At 32.4% G+C, this 22,402-nt stretch overlaps 1 protein-coding gene across 1 annotated transcript in view; it reads left to right on the top strand.

Moving 5' to 3' along the window:
• Window positions 1–6,057: 6,057 nt before the first annotated feature.
• The window catches only part of LOC120767562 (rap1 GTPase-activating protein 1), a 124,969-nt gene continuing 108,624 nt past the window's right edge, over window positions 6,058–22,402 (top strand). The window contains exon 1 of the mRNA XM_040093698.1: window positions 6,058–6,224. Coding sequence (XP_039949632.1) covers window positions 6,069–6,224 — 156 coding nt within the window. The 5' untranslated portion in view covers window positions 6,058–6,068. The remainder of the gene's footprint in view (window positions 6,225–22,402) is intronic.

Here is a 22,402-nt window from a genome sequence, read left to right as displayed (position 1 = left end):
GAACGCCTGAGTAGCTGTTAAGCGGAGTGCTGAGTGAGTGTTGGCGGCAACAGCTGCATATTTAGGAAATTCTAAGGCAATAAAAACATCCTCTTCCCAGATGACAATTGCCATTATAGTGTTTGCATAAGGAAACTATGTCAACACCAACTATTATACATACTATACATACATATGTTTGTATGATATGCATATGTGTGAATATGTAAATGTGGAGTGATGCATAAGAATAACATTGTTACGAAAATATGACAAAAATAAATGGAAAAAAACTGAATAGAAGGTGTTGACGCAAGTGCATCAAAGCAAACGCAAGGAATGCATATTTTTATGCATTCATACATACATACATACAAACCTACTTAGTGCATAAATAAATTTGTAGGACAGCTGTGCATATTTTTTTTTATAAATTTTATTTATGTGTTATTTTAAATATAAAAAAAAAAATATTTTCTATACTAAAAGACTTACGCTGTTCTAGAGTCCTGAAAAAAGTTCGAATTTCGACTATTTAATTTTGAGCGTAAGGAAGTGCTTTAGTGCGCTCAGTTCTTGAGTTATCAATCTGAAACTTCGCGCAAGTCCTTCTGTACTCAATAAGTTACTTCTTCGTTAGAAATGTCGAAATCGGACCACTATAGCACCAAACGACCAAACGAAATAAAGTGCTTGTATGGAAAACTTTTTTATTTGACAAAATATCTTCACGAAATTTGGTATACATTATTATCGAACACAACGGTACCAACTCCGAACAATTTTTTCAAATCGGATCACTATAGCTTATAGCTGTCATACAAACTAACCGATCAAAATCAAGTTCTTGTATGAAAAACTTTTTTATTTGACAAGATATCTTCACAAAATTTGCCATGGATTAATATCAAAGACAATGCCACTATCTCTAAATACATTTTTCAAATAGGGCCACTATAGCATATAGCTGCCATACAAATAGACCCATCAAAGGCAAGCCAAAGATCTTTTTACACCCTTTTTTTTGCCCTAGAAACGCACCTGTTAAGGGTATTATAGCTTCGCTGCAGCTTCTCTAATTTTTTTCTTATTATTGAAAATTCGAAAGTGACCTCTAACCTCTTAAGCAACACACACCACTTCCTTGTAGGTACTCGTAGGCGTTCAACAAAACTCAAGTCTGTCAAGTTTTCCGTTTATTTCAAATCAAATGCGCACTTTTCCAGTTTAATAGCTTTCATTGGCCACTTTTGAGCTGGCGAATTGTTCACACGCTTATTGGCATGCCACAAATATTATAGCAACATACACACATACTCAACTCCATACATGCGCACGCATCTCTTTGTATGCGGCTTACCCAAATCATTTGTGCGTATTGCAACCAATTCGTGGCCTTTTTGACATTTTGAACGTTTTTGTAAGCGGCGAAAAAAAACTTTTTCCATTGTCCGCTTTGCCAACTTTACTGCTTTTGAGTGCACTTCAGCGCGCAGCTTTTCTTTATGTGCCACTCGAAGCGAGTGTAAGTGAATCGAGTGAATGAAAATTGCGCAAACACAACGCTTCGAACACTGGCTATTTTAAAACATGTGTATATACATACTTACATACATACATATATGCTCTTTAAGAACATAAGCGTAAGTGTTCTTTACTGCTACTTCAAATGCCTTAGAAATTTATTGAATGCTTGCAAGTTAAAAATCTTAGAAATCACTGCTTTTTGGGGTTGTAAATTTCCACCGATTGAGCGATTGAGAAATCATTGCATATTGCAGTTACAATGCTTTTTATGTTGCTCTGAATGGTGGCTCTGACATTTTAAATATTTTTTCAGCAATAAAAAAAATATTTGTCAACATGAAGTTTTTGTAGAGAAACTAATCCGTAAAAGAGGAAAGTGAAAGTGAAATTACATTTATATACAACGTGTGTATGTATGTAGATATCTACTATATATTATATATGTATATAAATATGTAAAAATATTTTTGGAGAAATAATAAATAGTTTTCTATATCAACCGTGTATTCTTTTCGCACACATACATACATACATACATATTTATATCTTGTAGATATAGATATGTACATATATTGTCAGTTATTCTTCGGACATCCAAAGTTATTTACAATTTGACGGCATAAAATTACCGAAAAGGAGAATGAAAGATTCAATTTATTGCTAAAAAGGCGTTAGTTCGATTCAAAGTGTCTTACTTATGTGCTCTGTGCCCAAAAAATAAGGTGACATTGTATTTATTTTGAAAATTCTTTATTTATTCTTCCAAATCAATTTCATTCCCTTCAAAGTAATCCCCTTCAGATGCAATACACTTATGCCAACGGATTTTCCAATCTTCGAAACACTGGTTGTAGTCACTTTCCGGGATGGCCTTGAGTTCCGTCTTCGCTGTGGCTTGAATCTCCTCTATCGTATAAAAACGGTGTCTCCGGAGCGGTATTTTGAGCTTCGTGAACAGCCAGAAGTCGCACGGCGCCAGATCAGGTTAATACGGTGGTTGCGGAACGATAGGGGTCGAGTTTTTGGCGCAATGATCACGAATTACGAGGACAGTATGGGATGGTGCATTATAGTGGTGTAAAAACCAAGAATTGTCTTTCCACAATTCCGGCCTTTTTAGGCGGATAGCGTTACGCAAACGACGCATAACGTTCAAATAATATTCCTTGTTGACTGTTTGACTGGTTGGAAGGAATTCATAATGCACAACACCACGATAATCGAAAAAACAGTCAACATGACCTTGATTTTTGAGCGACTTTGGCGCAATTTTTTTGGTCTCGGCTCTCTTTTGGCACGATATTCGCTCGATTGATCGGTTGTTTCGGGGTCGTAAGCATAGATCCAAGTCTCATCGCCAGTTATAATACATTTCATGACACCCTGGTAGTCGGAAAGCATCGTTTCACACATTTCAACGCGACGCCTTTTTTCCAAAAATTTCAATGTTTCGATACCAGTCGAGATTTGACGCGCTTGAGGCCCTAAGCATCCTTCAAAATGGTATTGGCTGAGCCTTTCGATATGCTAACTTCATCAGCAAGGTCTCTAATTGTTAATCGACGGTTTTTCAACACCAAATCTTTGATTTGTTGAACGTGAGCTTCGTCGGTTGAGGTTGATGGTCGCCCTGGACGCTCTTCGTCTTCGACACGTTTACGGCCGGCTTGGAACTCACTATACCACTTGTAAACATTTTTTTTTAGACATAGCCTCATCACCAAAGGCTCTCTGCACCATCCTCAACGTATCGCAGCAGAAAATTGATTCCGTAAACAAAATTTAATGCAAATTCTTTGCTCAACAAATTTCGACATCGCAAAAAACGAAAAACTCACTTTTAGCAGCTCACAAAACGACACGTATCTCAAACACTAATGAATATTTTGACATGAAATTTGACATAAATGTGACTGACAGTATTACCAACCTAAAAAAAAGAATTCTCCAAATTCTTCGACGCGCACAGTTTAAATTCAAATGTCCTTATTTTTTGGGCACAGTAGTATATCAAAAGTTAGACAGCTTTTAGATCTTCAACGCATTAATCGTAGTATTCAAGTACATATATACATTTACAATATGTATAACCGGTGACCAATTTGGAGGTTCCCATCTTTTTAAAGAAATAACACAGAAACTTAAAATTTTATGAGAAATGTTTATTATTATTCGAAAGAACATTCCTTGGCCTTTATTTTTTTAAGACTATCTCTTTCAAATGTTGGCCGCGGCTACGTCTCAGATGGTCCATCCGTTGAGTCATTGAAAATAGACTCGTTTGAGCACTTCGACTGGTAACTGGCGAATGACACGCGTGGTGTTCTGCTCCGAGGCCTAAATCCAAGCGGGATTGTCCGTATAGGCTTTAAACTTTACATATCACCACAGGAAAAAGTCTAACGGTGTGATATCACACGATCTTGGTGGTTAATCGAACGGCCCAAAATGTGAAATTATCTGCTTAACGAAGTGTTCTCTCATTAAATGCATTGATTGATGCGATGTGTGGGAAGTGACGCCGTCCTGTTGAAACCAAATGTCGCCGAGTTCACGAGCTTCAATTTCAGGCATCAAATAGTCGGTTACCATAGTGCGATAATGGTGGCTATTAACGATTACATATGGACCCATGATTCCACCGGCGCACAAACCATACCAAACCGTTGTATTTTCCGGATGAAATGGCAGCTCTTGAATCTCTGCTGGTTATTCATCGTCCCAAATGCGGCAATTTTGCTTGTTTACATACACATTGAGCCCCAAATGTGCCTCATCGCTGAACAAAATTTGGCTCGAAAACGTCGGATCTTCTTGGAACTTTTCAAGAAGACCAAAGAGCGAAGCGATGTCGCTTGGGAAGGTCTAGCGGTTTCAGTTCTTGCATAAGCTGTTTTTTGTACGCTTTTTAATTTAAGATCTCGTCATAAAATGCGCCAAGTCGTTCCATGCGTCAGTTCGAGTTGCTGCGAAGTGCGCCGAATCGGCTCTCGATGGTCTTCCTGTACACTCTCAGCTAAAGTTATTAGTCTTTTGTAGTAAATCTATCGAATTCGGTGAAGTTTGTACTACTTTGATTCGAAGAGAGAGTTCTTCTCAAAAATTGGTATACCAATATATTAATATTTATAGTCATTTTGTCTAGTTTCTGCTACCGTTTTTGAGAGCGCTATAATGCTTAAAGCCCACTTTTAAAGGCAATAGATTTTTAATATTGATTTTGAAAGGCTCTCAGTGGTTCGTCATACTAAACTGAGAAGCATCATAAAAAGAAAATATTTTCTACAATTTCAATTTCTTTCTTTACGTGATTCGAGCTTAGAACTGATTCCTTTGCGGAAAAAAATTCAAGGAAACATCATAGTAGTCTCTTCTTACAGATAAGTAAATGAGGATTACACCATCTATTATGCCCAGTCTATCCTTATGGTTTCAACAAAACCCACAGGGACTAAGAACATTTTTGACTTTAGCTATTAAAACTTCAACAAATCTTACTGGCAATTAATGTCTGTCTAGTTTAGGCAATTAATGATATTTAGGTTTTTTTCTTTTCATTATTGAATTTGTGTTTTTTTTTTTTAGAAAATACATATTTCCATTTTATTATTTACCAAAAGAGGGCAAATATTTAGAAATTAGCGGTTCGAACAAACAACTGGTATAAATTACTGCTACTGGTATAAGGAAATAGAGAGATAATACCTACGAGAGAGATAGAGTGTACTTAGCTGAACTTAATTAGACAGCTTTTTTGTTGCTTTCACATATAAATGAGTAGCAAATCCTCTTGAGTTTGTCCCTCTGAGGGGACATTCTTTTTTTCATTATTTAATCCACACGTAAATAGGCTACCTTTTAATCGCTTTCGAAAAAATTTACAGCCAAATAATATGCTATATTTCTCGCTATGTAAACAACAACAAAATTCGGTCACTGACATTTGAGACCTGCGAAAGAAAGCTGATTCCTTTGCGTTTGCGGCCACTTGAACGGCTTTCGAACGCACCGCAGTCATGAAAATAGCAAACGTGCGAAAAGGACAAGAAAATAGTAAAGGAAGAGAGGAGCGCTGCGTGTGTGGGATAATAGACGAATTTTCAAGTGATTTATATTTGGCTTCAAGTACCCGTTTTCTTAAAACGCTTTTCGAATATGCCAATTGTTTGTCTGTTTGTGTTGTCCTTTTTGTTGTGACATCTTCTAGGCGCCTCACTTGCCATTTTAGCGCAGTGCGTTTGAGCCAGAGGCGCCACAGGGTTTCTGGGTCGCTTATCCCGCGGCACTGTTTACACACATGTGGGTGTTTGTTTGGCGTATTTTATTTCAATATATTTGTTTGCTTGTGTTATTGTACATATAGTACATATGGGTCTATGAAATTCGCGCTGAATATTAAATATTTTCCTCTTATTTTTGGATTTATTTTTTGTGTATTTTTTTCATTTTTTCCAGTTTTGTTTTTTTGCTTTTGTTTTGTTTGTTTCTTTTTTTGGTTTTTGTAATAACACTTTGCTCATAATGCCTCTCACATTTCTATTTGCAGGCGACAACACGCTTTCATGGCGGGCTCGCAAAAAGGCGGCGGCAGCGGAAGTGCCTCGCACAGTCCGGAAAAATTGCGCGGTGCCACGCAAGATCTCTTCGAGCTGCTGGAGCGCGTGCAGTGCTCTCGTCTGGATGATCAGCGCTGTGTGCTGCCAGCGTATTTCTCACAGGTAAGTAATTTGTACCGATAATGTGTGTTTGTTCGTGTTAAAGAAGGGGTTAGGCGGGTATACAAAAATGGCATAATTTTGACTATTTATTTTTAGTATAAGGAAAAAGGTATCAAATTTCTCTTTTTATACTTTATTAAACGTGTATTTGAGTGCAAACAACATTTTTTATTGACTTTGTGACGCAAAATTGTGGTTATTGCGCTATTTTTTGGAATCTCATTTGTATGGCAGCTATATGTTGTAGTGGATCGATCAGCACAATTTCTTGCAAGATTGTACCGTTGCCTTGGAAAATAATTTATACTAAGTTTCGTGAAGATATCTTATCAAATAAAAAAGTTTTCCATACAAAAACTTTTTGTTGGTCGGTCAGTTTGTATGGCAGCTATATGCTATAGTGGTTCGATCAGAACAATTTCTTGCAAGATTGTACCGTTGTCTTGAACCATAATCTGTACCGAATTTCGTGTAGATACCTTTTCAAACAAAAAAGTTTTCCATACAAAAACTTGTTTTTGATCGGTCAGTTTGTATGGCAGCTATACGCTATAGTGGTCCGATGTGAAAAATTTCTTCCAAGATTGTACCGCTGTTTTAGACAATAATACATACTAAATTTCGTGAAGATATCTTGTCAAATAAAAAAGTTTTCCATACAAGAACTTGATTTTGATTGTTCAGTTTGTATGGCAGCTATATGCTATTCTGATTCGATCGGCACATTTTCTTCCAAGATTGTACCGTTGCTTTGGACAATAATACATACCAAGTTTCGTGAAGATATCTTGTCGAATAAAAAAGTTTTCCATACAAGAACATGATTTTGATCGGTCAGTTTGTATGGCAGCTATATGCTATAGTGTTCCGATATCGACAATTCCAACAAATTAGCAAATTTCTTGGAAAGAAAAGGATATGTGTAAAATTTCAGCTCGATATCTCATCACCTGAGCGATTTTTTCCAAACTATCCGATTTTTTGAACATCCTAGACTGGCCTAACCGCTCAAGTATTTTACCACTGAGCATGAGTATTTTACCATATGGCAATGCAATTGAAACAAAAATTCCATTCAGCCGGAAAACATTAGCAATATACCGTTATGTTTTGCACATCTAACTCGCTATTATTATTATTTTGCCTTCGTGACAAGCATGAGCCACTCGTAAATTATTACACCGCATACACCTTCACGCACACATACATACGCACATATACATATATTTATATATACATATAAGCACACTGTGTGGCATTAAAATTCGACAATCCGCCGAGTGCGGCACGAAAAATGCACATGCTTCGAAAAATGTCATAAAATAAATTTTTGTGCAACCAACAATAACAAAAAGACCCACATGCCAAAAATATCTATAGAAAATAGTCGTAAAAATAGGTAACTCGGATTATCCTTAAAAATCAAGCGAAAAAAACGCAAATCATCTTTCCACACTTGACGGCTGCCACGACCTACGGCAAGATATTGTCCATTGTGTGTAGACTGCAGCGCTGTAAGGTTGCTCGTGCTGCGCCTCGGGGCATTAGTCGCACAAATTTCGCTGCAGAACCCAAAGATGTACGTTGACAGGAGCAGGAGGATATGTATGTGTGCACGTATGCTTACTCTTGCTTAAGTCCGTGAAGCACAGGACAATATGTATGTATAAAAATGTATATGTATATATGTATGCGTGTGTGTTTCGCTGCCTGTGTGTGTGTGTGTTTCGACCTAGTGGAGCGTGCCTGCGCTTCGAGCAGTTTTTGACAAAATTACTTTCATGACAGCAATAAAAAACATTGACATGTAATAAAAACATCAACATAGCCCACAACAACAACAACTACTCATACACTGTGTAGCAATAACAATACATACATATACATAAAATTTATTATAATAGTCATACGTGCAGTTAGTTTGTCTAATAATAAAAGTTTTTGTTGAAGTATGCAATCTCATCCTGCCATTGTCCCCAAAAATAACACACACACGCACATAAATACATATATATGTACATATATGTATATTTTTTCATAGTACAAACATACATATGTACATACATGTATTGCCAATATATCTATAATCGGGACGTGTGTTGGCGTATTTTTAGTATGAATTTCAGCTGCTGCTCTTCGAAAGGCTTTACTCGACTCAGACTCCTATTTATAAGTAGTCACAGGAGCGAATATGCTGGCTTCGAATTGATTGGTTATATTGCAATTGATAGCTATGCATATAGTACTTACATATGTATGTACATATGTATGTATATTATATTTGTTCATTTCAAGTATAATCGAGTGATCTTAACGTACATACCTTCCATGTTTTTGCAAAAGCTTCATACCTAGACTTAGATAGTATGGGATAGAGAGTTGTTTTCAGACTCAGTTTTTTCCCAAACAGACTACTAAACTCAGACTCCCCTCAAGTATTAGAACGCTTAACATTTTTTTTTTTAATATTCCATATACATAGTTAAATTCTCGAACCGTAAACCAGCAACAATACTATGAAAATAGTCGTGCTACAAAAATAATAACGGAAAGTCGGGAGCATAGCTATCTTCCAACTTTTCAATGAAATTTAACTTGGGTATCTGCTAACGACAGCCGTAACCCACGGCGTTCAAAAGCACAGCGGATCAAATCACTGCACTGATCAGCGTCCTGAAAATGCCAGGTATTTTCAGCACCAATCGGCAGTGAGGAATGGACAAACTAACCACCTTGGCAGGCTTCGAAGCACATCTAAAACCTCTGCCATACTTTGGATTCGGCACACGGTTGCAGTGCAATTCCACATTCAACAGGCAAAGTGTCAGTTTTTCCCGCATTCGAGGTTTAATCAAAACCACCATGATACTCGCCGGGGGGCCAGTCCGCATGGGCAGGTCGGAGCGAACTCCAAGAGCTTCTGCTCCCTGTGATACGAGTACCAGAATTAAGTCTCCAGTCCACCAGTTGAGCTGCCATAATGCTTTGGACTGATGGCCAGGGGTTGGAACGTTGGACGTGCATTACACGCACACACCATTCATACATGAAGCTAACCCTAATACTGAGTTAATCGCCTAAACAACCTTCGCCGCCTAAACAATTCACGCGCAAACGACCTTAACTCTTCGGCATTGCTACTAGTGGAGATCTCCTCGCTATTATCTAAACGTCCATCAGACCAGCTAATCCTCATACCAGCCAGATCCCTATTATCCGAGTACATCGGCATTTCTGCAATAACATGCACCCAATCCTCGATCCGCGTCCCACACTAACACCCCGACTTATCAGATAGGTGTTTCCTCCATTCAGTGGACCATGCCCCGTAAGCTGAAAACTCAGACTCAGACAGAGTCTGAAGACTGAGTTACCCTCAACAAACCTAACGACCTGGATGTACTCGTAAGTCACCCTACCGTTATGTCTATTGTCCCGCAGGTCTAGAAGCCTCTTGCTCCCTAGATATCCCTCCCTTTCTACACCATTGTTATCGGAAATCCAATCATTCCGCAGCAATGACACACACAAAAGTTACCCGCTGTTTCATTTGATTGAAAGGAACAAAGTTCTAATAACGCCTTCAAAGTTTGAAGACACTATAAATTTAGTTCACAACAATCAAAACTAAATACCAGCCTTTCATGAAATATAAATAAGATAACTATATCCATATGCTAAAGTCTCATCTCATATATTATAATCCGATGTGGCCTCGTTTAGGATTCTACGAACACCTTTGCATAGCTTCCACTGCATTTATATAGTTGTTGTTGTCAAAATTTATAAATGAGGAAATTGTTGCTTTTCTCAGCATAAGATCTCTAAACTAAAAGCTGTGGTCTCATCAACACTGCTTTTCTCCGTCATCCTCTTTACTTTGGATATTTCATAGGAGCAGCTATCAGTCGAGTAATATCCCTGCTTTAGGTGAGGTTAACTCCTTAGTTAGCAGTGTTAGAGAACCAAGGCGGAAAACTCCCTCTGCCTTAAAGATAACACATCAGAATTTTTAATTTTAGAGACAAAATAATAAAGGGAATTGCTCTAAAATGCCTTTACTGAAATGCATGCTGAAAATTCTTTGTACCAAATTTTCGCCCTCAAAAACAATTCTATATTTGAAAGTTTCGCCTCAATCAACATGCGCGTCGGCGCTGTAGACGGCTCGACAAAAATTACGCACCATTTTGCGTCCTCTAGAGGTGGTTAGCTGTAAGCGTAGTGTAGTTATATCGTAGTAGGTGTCGCTGTTGCTGGATCGAAAATAGTTAGCAAGTGAGTTGCGACTTAGCTATGTATAGATGGCGCTGTAGGAAGCAATGATTTTTAAATACAAATATAACAGTTAAATTTAGCAGAGACTCACACCTAATGGCTTCATTCAGCGCTTGTTGCTCCGTCAAAGCAGTGAACGTAAATTTTGAGAGACTAAATAGAAGAGAGAAAAGAGCGCAGAGTTCACAGAGACCGTTTATAAAGACCGTAATAGTTGTTTATAAGAACGTACGTGCAATATTTGCATGAAAATTATTATTTTATTTGCTATGTGTGATTTTTTTATAATTTTATTATTTTATTTAGCAAAAATTTGAAAAGAATAATTGTTTGTTGCATAAAAGAAAAACAAATAAGGAAACAATGAGTTAATTATGCTATGTTCATATGAAGGTGAATAACTTAGTAGTTGTCATAGTATAAAAGTCAAAATTGCTTAACATAATTTAATTTAAAATCAACTTAATCTATATTTTCTCTACATTAAACTCTTCTGCCGCATCAATGCGTTCAAAGTATTGCCTCAATCACTTTCACGAAAGCATTTAAATAGTGAGCAATAATTCTTTAGAAATCCTAAATAGCGCTATTGAATTATGAATAAAAGCGCCTTACTGCCGCACTGCCCTAGAAAATTACATAAGCATTGTGGCAGTCGCCAGTTTTCTGTTTTGTTTTTGTGCTATGCTTGCTTGGCTTTTATCCTTAACAAGTTTCTCCTGCTGACTTGCTGCACCTTTGTTCCTGCCATATATGTATGTGTGTATACTACATACGCAGCGATACATACACACATATACATTTACACATACATACATACATACACATGTTCACGTTGGTCCTCCTGTGAAACAACAGCAGCGAAAATGGGGCGTCGCAGTGCCTTTTGTGCGCTTGCAACGCCATTCCGCCATTCCGCCGTGCCGAAAGGTGTGTCAAAAGGTTGTTGCTCCATTTCGTTGTAAATATTGCTGTTGTTCGCTGCATTTCGTTTGGTGTTTTGTTGTTGGCGCCTTTAATTTTTTCTCCCCATTTTAGTCTTTGTTAACTCCTTGCAACACGCAATTTGCGTTCTTGTTAAAATAAAAACAAGATAACTGCGCAACAACTACAACAAAAAACGCTGTTGTATTGAGACATGAAAGTAGTAACAACTACAACAACAATAACATGCAAAAATGTATGCTGCCAATGACAAAAACATTTGTGTTTGTTGGTTGGAATGTTGCGCAGCAGCAACTATTTTGCGTGTTGCTGCGCTACGCTTTAGTTGTTGTTGTGACGCATAGCTTGTCGTACTTGCAGTATTTGCTTTAGCAGCTAAATTTGTGTAAATAATGCACTTGTGGCTGACGTGTGCGTGCAGTCGCGCGACTAAATTGCATGTATTGCGGTCATTATGGTACAGTGAAACCTATGCTACGATGGATGGAGAAGCATAATTGTATTTTAAAGTGATTTCTAAAGCAAAAACAATTTTATTTGCAAAATATTTTTATGATTTAAAATTTTTTTGTTTTGAAAAAGTTGAAAGTTTTTAAAATTGAGAGTTTACTGTAGGCAAAATTTATTTTTTAATATGAATGTGCATATACCTCAATTTTTATATCAATTAGCTTTTTCTTAAATTTTTTTGTTTTGTTTTGATAAACAATCGAAGTTTTACAAAACGGGAGTTTACTGTAGACACGAGTTCTTTTTTAATGAACATGAATGCACCTGATTTTTGATATCATAAAAAACATACTTGTGTGTATGTGTTTACACAATCGGCCTTTTACGAATTTCAGCGTTAGTTTGTGAAATCAAGCATACTTTTAGGCGCATAAGTGAGTTTGGTTGTTTTTGAGGGATTTTTCGATTTGATGAGGGGTAAATTCGATCAGTTAGGTTGTTTTAGGAGTAGACATATGTTTATATGTATCTACACTTGGCCTTATACATACATATGTATGTAAGTACATGTGTGTGTATATTTTTGTATATAGAAACTACTTATTTACACATATCAAATATAACGTTTTTAATTTTAATTCAAGGCAATTATATGAACAAATAATTCACAGAAATTAGCATTGTTATTACTTCTTGCTTATTTTTTGTTCAATCTAAACACCTTTCCGTTGCTTTTTTATTATTAAAAAATTTTAAAATAAAGTTACAACAACAATTACCTCAATAATAAATACGATTTTAATATAGTATAATAAATTCATAAATAATAAATAATTTTAGACTTTTAAAAATGTAAAAAAATTTTATAAATAATTTGTTAAAGAATTATAACAGTAATTTTCATAAAAATAAACATAAATAAAAAATTGTGTACAAAATGTAACAATATTTCTTATTAAGAAAATTGCTTTAACAAATTCGATTCTTTTATAATTTTCGACTTAATTAAATAAAAGTATTTAAATACTGAATTATATAAAATATATATGTACATATATAAAAAAGTTAAAAAAAAATAAAAAAAAATCTCATGTATCTCATTATTAAAAAAAAATTATAAAATTTTCATAAAAATATATTTTTTAATTTATGTATGATATGTAGATATACATATGTATGTATGTATCAACAGTTTTTATTAAAAAAAAATAGTTCTAAGTACTTGCTTGTTTTATAATTTTCGAGCAAAAAAACAAATTCGTAATTAAAGTATAAAAAAATAAAAAAAATATATAAAAACAATTTCATAAAAAAAAATTAAAAAAAAAAATTATAGCAACAATTTTTATTAAAAAGAATAACAAATTTCTAAAAAAAATTTATATATCAGCAGTTTTATTTAAAAAATATCGTTTTTACTTATTTGTTTGTTTTATAATTTTTGAGATAAGTAAATTCAAATATTTTTATAAAAAAATCAATCAAAATAAAAAAAAATAAATCAAAATATTATTTTTTTTAATTGAAAGAAAATATAAAAATTTGTAATGTATAAATAATAAATTTGAAAAAAAAAATGTATAAAAACGATTTCATAAAAACTAAATTATTCAAAAAACAAAAAAATTATAGCAACAATTTTCATAAAAACACAATGAAAATTTCCACAAAAATTAAGTATTAGGAGCTTCATTTTAAGAAAAATAGTTCTGACATACTTGTTTGTATTGTAATTTTCGAGTTAAATAAATAAAAATATTATCATAATTAAAAAAAAAATATAAAAATTTTCATAAATAAAAAAGTTATAAATAAATTACAAAAACGTGTTTGAAATTATAAATTATTAAACAAAAATTTTCATTTACAAAAACATATAATAATGTTTTTTAATTATGTATTTATGTTTGTATATCAACATTTTTCTTAAGGGAAAAAAACTTCTTGTAATATAATTTTTGAGCTAAGTAAACAAAAATATTTTTCAAAATAAATAAAATATATACATATATACATATGTATATGTATAAAAAATTTCAATGAAAAAAAAATTTAAAAAAAAATGATTACAATTTATGTGTAATATTTTTTTTATAAAAATTATTCCAAATTTTTTTAATGAAAAAATTCTTTTTAATGAAAATTGTTGCTATAATTGTTTTTTTCAATTTTTTTTTATGAAAATGTTTTTATATTTTATTTTTAATTTTTTATATTTTTTAAAATTTTTTTTTAATTTTTTTTTATGAATTTTTTTTATATTTTTTATATGAAAATTTTTTTTAAATTTTTTAATTATGAAAATTTTTTTTTATTTTTTTACTTTTTTGTACTTATTTTATTTTTTAAATTTTTTTTTCAATGTTCACATTTCAATTATAGGTTAGAGTGAGCCTGCTATTTACTCTAGCAATGTTTTTTATAAAACAAAATTAACAAAACAACAATTTTAGCTTCAATTTAATTGTCTTAAAACAATTTTTCTTCTAAATTATCGCCAACATTTGTCTTTCGCGCTTATTTCTGCATTATTTCTGCACAACTTACACCCACATTAGGTACTAACTATTTTACCTCAGCTTAATCTACTAAAATTATTAGCTGTATTTTTCCTTATTTTCTTCTTCCTCACTCTTCTTCTTCTTTTCGCTTCTGCTTTCGTCTTCATTACCATCAGCATTCACTTAGCATTTTATGACCACACAAATTAAATCGTTCAGCACTGCAGCTCTGCGTGCGCTGCCATTGCAATGTAACCACAAACCAACAGCACCAAAAAGACCCACAACAACAACATCTTCGAAGATAAATGTCGTTTAAAGGTAAGGTAGCGCGCAATTTATTTGTTTGGCTGACAGCCGCGCCTGGCTTAAAGCAGTGCTGCCTACGGATCAGCCATGTAAGCAGCGAACCAGCACCTCAGCAGCCTGGTTCTAACGCGCACACATACACATGGATAGCGTTGGAGTTGTTAATTGCCTGGGTTGTCCGCCCGATCTTTTGTGACGGCGTTGAAAGATATTTATTTCATGGTGCGCATTTGTATGCATGTCTGTCTGTGTGTGTGTGTGTGGCGGTGTGGGAGTGTAGTCACTGCATGATAGTCATTTAGTCGCTGTAGGTTTTCGCTGTTGTTGTTGTTGATGTTTCTGCTTGCTTGCATGTTGCATATGTCAAATCTAACTGCATTTGAAAGTTTTCCATGCCAGCTGTGCTAATGAAAAGATATGCATTGTTGGCGTTGTTGTTTGGTAGTTCTTGCTCTTGTTTCGTTGTTGTTGTTGCGTTTGTCATGTCAATGATATACAACACGCTTATAGCTATATCCGCACGCCTCTGCGCTGGCACATTTTGCCGCCGCTTCGCCTGCTTCCAATTGACAAAGTGTAATACGAGCGTTGTAGCCAACGTGGCATGCAACAGCGCCAGGCAACTGCCTTGTCTACTCTGTCATGGAAATAAACACCGCTACATATACTATGAGTTGTTTGTGTTGTTATTGCTGACATTCGTTGGTACTTGCCGCGCATTAGTAAATATTTACTTCCATATGTTTAAAATTTGTAATTATTTTCCGACAATTTTCCGTGCAAAAATCTGTTTGTTTGGGAACTGAGGCATGGCGGTAACGGCCGTCGACATGAAAGTCAAAAATTATACCAATATGAGCGTATGAGTGTGTCTATATGTATAGGCGTTGTAACTCATGAGAGTGACTATAACCACTTTATAACCAAAACTCAATTTTTTTCAGTATGAGTGAATGATAACCAATTTATAAATTTATAACCACTTTATAACCAAAAATAATTTTTTTCAATATGAGTGTATGATAACCAATTTATAACCTAAACTAAAATTTTGTTTCAATATGAGTGCAGCTGTATGATAACCAATATATAACCATTTTATAACCAAAAATCGAATTTTGTTTCAATATGAATGTACCTGTATGATAACCAATATATAACCATTTTATAACCACTTTATAACCAAAACTAAATTTTTTTCAATATGAGTGAATGATAACCAATATATAACCATTTTATAACCACTTTATAACCAAAACTCAATTTTTTTTTTTCAATATGAGAGAATGATAACCAATATATAACCATTTTACAACCAAAACTCAATTTTTTTCAATATGAGTGAATGATAACCAATATATAACCGTTATATATCAATTTATAACCAATTTATAACCACTTTATAACCAAAACTAAATTTTTTTCAATATGAGAGAATGATAACCAATATATAACCATTTTACAACCAAAACTCAATTTTTTTCAATATGAGTGAATGCTAACCAATATATAACCATTTTATAACCAAAACTCAATTTTTTTTTCAATATGAGAGAATGATAACCATTTTATAACCAAAACTCAATTTTTTTCAATATGAGTGAATGCTAACCAATATATAACCATTTTATAACCAAAACTCAAATTTTTTTCAATATGAGCGAATGATAACCAATATATAACCATTTTATAACCACTTTATAACTAAAATTAAATTTTTTTCAATATGAGAGAATGATAACCAATATATAACCATTTTACAACCAAAACTCAATTTTTTCAATATGAGAGAATGATAACCAATATATAACCATTTTATAACCACAACTCAAATTTTGTTTCAATATGAGTGTATGATAACCAATATATAACCATTTTATAACCTCTTTATAACCAAAACTCAATTTTTTTCAATATGAGAGAACGCTAACCAATATATAACCATTTTATAACCAAAACTCAATTTTTTTCAATATGAGTGAATGCTAACCAATATATAACCATTTTATAACCAAAACTCAAATTTTTTTTCAATATGAGTGAATGATAACCAATATATAACCAATTTATAACCACTTTATAAAAACTCAATTTTTTTCAATGTGAGTGGTTTTAATTATAACCTTTTACCTTCGCCTGTAAACTTATGAAAAGTGATGTTACGTTATTTTGCATTTTAGGTGACAAAATACACCCACATACATATTTAAATGTCGCTGATATTGTAATTTACTCCTAATCATTTATGTGCTTGTTAAATTTCTGTTAATTTGTGTGCTGCGGTTAATAGAGCAACAACATAATAATCCAACAACAATAATTATAAACTACAATGTCCACCTATCCACATGTGCACACCCTGTGCATGCCACCAGCGTTAATTTCGTGTCCTCTAATCTCACCACAGGACACTCTCTCCATGCATATGTATGTATGTATATACATATGTATCTCTATCTAATATACATACATATACATATATATGTATTTGCGGCGCTACTGCAACCGCTGTCAGCAAAACTGTTTTCCATTTCATGAGCGCTGCGTCGGTGATGTGCCAAAGCGTTCCTTTCAAATGCATATTTCATGGTGAAGTGGCCACCTGAAGTGCGGCTAAATAAATGCCAGCGGTGGCAGTCAGAGCATGCCGTTGAGTGGCCATGTGTTCTATAGTGCTGCAAATGTGAAGGACTCTTCTTCGTGAGTTGTCGTGAAGTGCATGCATTAAAAATTTGTGGGAAAATCGACGAACATATGGCGCCAACATTTTGGGTTGTAGATTAGAATATTGGTACGCAAAAGTAGGGTTTGGTTAGGTAATATTTGAAATGTCTACTTCTTTATATATATACATATCTTAATAGTAGTTTCGAGAACTTTGAAAGAAATCCTGCACATTGAGAATAACCTTTTGAGTAATTGGTAGACAAAGGACGCGTGTGTTTTGGGAAATTTCACTGAGGGAGAGAAATAGAGCGATATGGTAGATAGAGAGAAAGCGATAGGGATAGAGCGATAGAAAGAAAGAGATAGAACGATAGAAAGAAAGAGATAGAGTGATAGATAGAGCGATAGAGAGAGAGAGAGGAAGAGAGATCGATGGATATGGAGTGGCATTCTTCCCTTTTTATACAATATTTTCAAAATATTACTTCATTATTTTCACTCATTTTTGAACAGCTGTAACTTTTTTTTCCACTTCCCTGAATTTAATTTTTTTTCGTTAAAGGAAGCTTAAAATCTCACCTTTCCAACACTATATGGTGATTGGTAGCACTGGAGATATACGACGCAACGACATCTATTGAAAATACGAAAATACTTTTTCGACTACCCAATATATCATAAAATAAAAAATGCTTAAAAAATATTAAAAATAGTTTACATTTCGCAATAAAACACTTAAAAAAACCTGTTCAAGAAACAAAAAAATATATCATAAAATAAAAAAAACATTGAAAAATATTTAAAAAATCGTAAATCGAAATTTTTGTTTTGAAAAAATGTATGAAAAATACTTAAAACATCGTAAATCGCAATTTTTTTTTAATAAAGCAAAGTACTTGTGTCGATAAAACACTTACAAAAAATAAAACAAGCAAAAGAATAGCAAAAAAAAAAAAAATAAAAATACGCAAAACGTAAACAATTTTTTCTGCTATTTTTTATTTATTATATTTATTTTTTATATTTTTTTTTTTATTTTTTTTATTTTCTTCCGATCTTTATTATTTTTTTTCTTACATTTTTTATACATCCTTCTTTTTAAATTGAAAAAATTATGCATACTATATATCCACTGATAAAACTGCTTGAAACATTTGTGAGTGCTTACATATACATATTTATGTTGATAATTATTCACAAATTTGGTATTTTTGTTGTTTGTTTAAATCAGCTGTCGCTTGCGGGTTTTTAGGACATTGTAATGTAGTTGGAATTTCTTAAGTACAGATTTAATGAGAATTTTTTTCTTGGTTTCATGGGTTTTATTTTTTTATCGTATATTTTTTAGCTGGAACTTTTTATGTGTGTGTTTTAAGTACAATTCTTTTTTTCTAAAATATAAAATAAACGACTAAAATTTTCAAATGAATAATAATAACAAAAATAATGTCAAACATTTGGTGGTAAACTTGGTTAGAATTTTCTTTGTATTTATGATGTGAACCTAATTTTAGGCGAAATGTTTTCCTAGCGCTTTCACAATGCTTGCACCTAATGGAAGGCGGTAAGCTAACTCTAGTGCTTTCAATTTTAAATATTTTTAATCATTAATTTATTTTTAATATGCTTATATAATATACATGGCATATCGATACATATACCCATTCATATCAACATTTTGCTGATCTCTTTTAGTATAATGCCTTGCTTCTTATCCGAATGTCTGCATTTATTTTCCATATCAATTTTCACTTTGCCTAAAAGCAGCTATTTATTACAGTCACCTGTACTTGTGCTTGTTAGCATATTTACATGTACATATGTACTTACATACATACATACATATGTAAATTACATCTGAATACGTATATTATTAATGTTTGATCATTTATAATGTCACTGCAAGTCTGAAATAAGTACTACTTTCTTTTTCATATCGGTTTTGTCAAACCTGTGGTGTAAGTTTTAATATTATCCTTCATATTTGAAGTTCAGTAGCTTGGAGATGTTTCCAAATGATTTTGGATACTTATGACATGGTCATAAAAAAATTTCAATAATTGAAAATCATTAAAATTAAAGAAAAAATATTAAAATAAGATGAAAATAAATATTTTTTTCGTTCCTGTATCATATAAAGTACAGGCCATTTATTCGGAACTGAAAAAATATTATTGAAATTTGGTGAGAATAAAAATTCAATAATTGGATCTGAAAAGAAATTAAAATTAAAAAGAATTTAAAAAAAGAATTAAAATTAAAAATATATATTATTAAATTTAGGAAAAATAATAAAATAAAAAAAATATATATAAAAATAACAAATTATAAAATATTTTTTTTTGTTTCCTGAATCATATAAAAAATAAAAATTTATTAAAATTTGGTCCGAAAAAAATTTCAATTATTGAACCTGAAAAAATTAATAAAAATAAAAAATCAAAACTATTAAAAAGAAAAAAATTATGCAAATAATTAATAATTAATTATAAAAACAGTTTTTTGGTTCCTGATTGGAGTTAAAAAAATTAATAAAAAAATTAAAATTAATAATTAAAATAATTTTTGTTTTTAATAAAAGTTAAATTAAAAAATTAAATTATTTTTTTGGTTCCTGAATCATATAAAGTATTGGTTTTTTTTTCGACATGAAAAAATTATAAAATTAATAAAGAAAAATATTAAAAGAAACAAGTTATTAAAATTTAAAAAAAAATATTAAAATAAAAAAAAAATAAATAAGTAAAAGATCGAAAAAATAGTGAAATAAAAATATATTGGTTACTGAGTCACGAAAAGTACAAGTCACTTACTTTCTCAAAACCCAAAGCAAAATTGTTTAAGAAATTGCTGTGATTGAAGACCGAATTACTCAACTATTTTTCGAAAACTTCAAAGCGCTAGGGAATATGGCGCCAAGGAAAACGATCACGTAACTTTGATAAGGAAACAACTGGGAATATTTTACACATACTTGCCTACATACGTACATAGGTAACTATGTATATACATATGTATGTATACTTGCTAGATAAATAAAATCATTTGGTGCCTCAAAAACACTTTTCGAAAGTCACGTTTTGGCAATTTTATGGAATATTAAATAATTAGGGGACACTTCTACATAATAACACCGCTATAAATTTCATGATTCTCTCTTATGCTCCAAATTCTACGTTTTGTATCCGTTTCGTAGCTAATCAATTCGCTTATTAGTCATCGCACAAGTCAAGCAAGTCGTCGCGACTAGCGCATCAATAGATACACATACACACACATATGTACATAGATAGACATGTGCACATTTGAAATTGTTTGTTTACATTTGTTGAAAATCAAGACAAATACATATACATACATATGCGATTTTATCTCCTTTCTAAAAATACGAAATTTTTACGGTCGCATTTGAGAGATTGATATGTTGATTTCACTGGAATATGACTGCCACTGCTTTGGGCTAGCAGACGTACACACCTATGTATGTATATGCACGCACACACACTTACACACACAAACAGATGCATTCCGGCTGGCTGATAGCTTCAAAAGCGGCGGCAAGACAGCAAATGCATGCGGTGGAGTGTATTTTTGAGTGCATATGTGTATGTAGATATGTAAGCAAGCACGTTTGCATGTTCGTAGCAACAAAGTAGACAAACTAATTTGTTTAAATTCAATAAGATGCACTAAATTGCATTCTCGGCATTACGATTTAAGAGTCTCGAATGCCAAGGTCGGTTCGTAATATCTTCTACTTAAATGCACTCGAAGCATACACACACATATACATACATAGTATATACAACTTAACTTATGTATATGTATCTATGTATATGAATGTGTTTATTGGACCGCTATTAGTCTCCTAGACGGCTTGTATTACTAAAAACAAAAACAAATTCGGTCTTTTGTTGTAGTCGTAAATTATAGTAAATTTCAAACAATTTTGGATAACAGTCGGTCTTTCGTTGTTTTTATATATTCTCATATACATATTGGTGTTGTTCTGCTTATACACATACATATTTACATACATACATATGTATATACAGTTGTATACGGCGTTTTTGAAGTGACGCACACGTATTTATCAACGACATTTTTGGCGTATCGGCGGCTCGTTTAAGCAGAAAAAATTAAAATTTTTTAATTATATATTTTTGTTGTTGTTTTGAAAAATATTGTAAAGGAATCAAACTACATTGAATAATCATGAAACCAAGCTGCCCAACAACAATTTCTGCGAAAAAAAATTCCAAGGTCTTGAATACTTACATATGTATGATATATTTTATACATAAATAAAAAATATACATATATGTACGTACATATGTATGTTAAAATCAGAGCTTTGACATATAGTATATTTATGACCACAAACCTCTGTATGTACATATGTACATATGTATGTATATGAAGCCCCTTTTCTATTAAACTTAAACATAAAGCAATTAATAATATATTTTAGGAAATCCCTTACTGAGTCCTTAATCAACTAAAGATTTATTTTATTTAATTTAAATAAATTTTTTTTTTTTACTTTTATTTATTTTTATAATTTAAAAAAAATTGTATATCATTAATTTCATAAATTTTTTATAAATATTTCACAAACATCAAGTACTTATAGAAATATTTAAAATTAAATATATAAAAAGAAAAATAAATTTATATAAACATAAATTTATATAAAATAGTTCTACTTCTATTCGGTACAAATGCTAATATGAGTGTCCCCTAATTATATAATATTCTATCAAATTGCCAAAACTTGGCTTTCAAAAAGTGTGTTGGAGGCATCAAGTGATTGTATTTATCTAGCTAAGCTACGTGTTCTCGAAGTTACGTGATCGTCTTCTTTGGCGCCATCATCCCCGCCGCTTAAAAATCTTTGAAAACTAGTAACTAGTAACGAGGTCTTCATTTACAGTAATTTCCTCAAAAATTTTGCTTTGGGTTTTGAGGAAGAAAGTGACTTGTACTTTTTATGACTCAGTAACCAATATTTCTTTGATTATACATTTT

Source organism: Bactrocera tryoni, chromosome 2 (assembly GCF_016617805.1).
Source record: "Bactrocera tryoni isolate S06 chromosome 2, CSIRO_BtryS06_freeze2, whole genome shotgun sequence".
Lineage (NCBI taxonomy): Eukaryota > Metazoa > Arthropoda > Insecta > Diptera > Tephritidae > Bactrocera > Bactrocera tryoni.
This window is presented reverse-complemented; position numbering and strand designations above follow the sequence as displayed.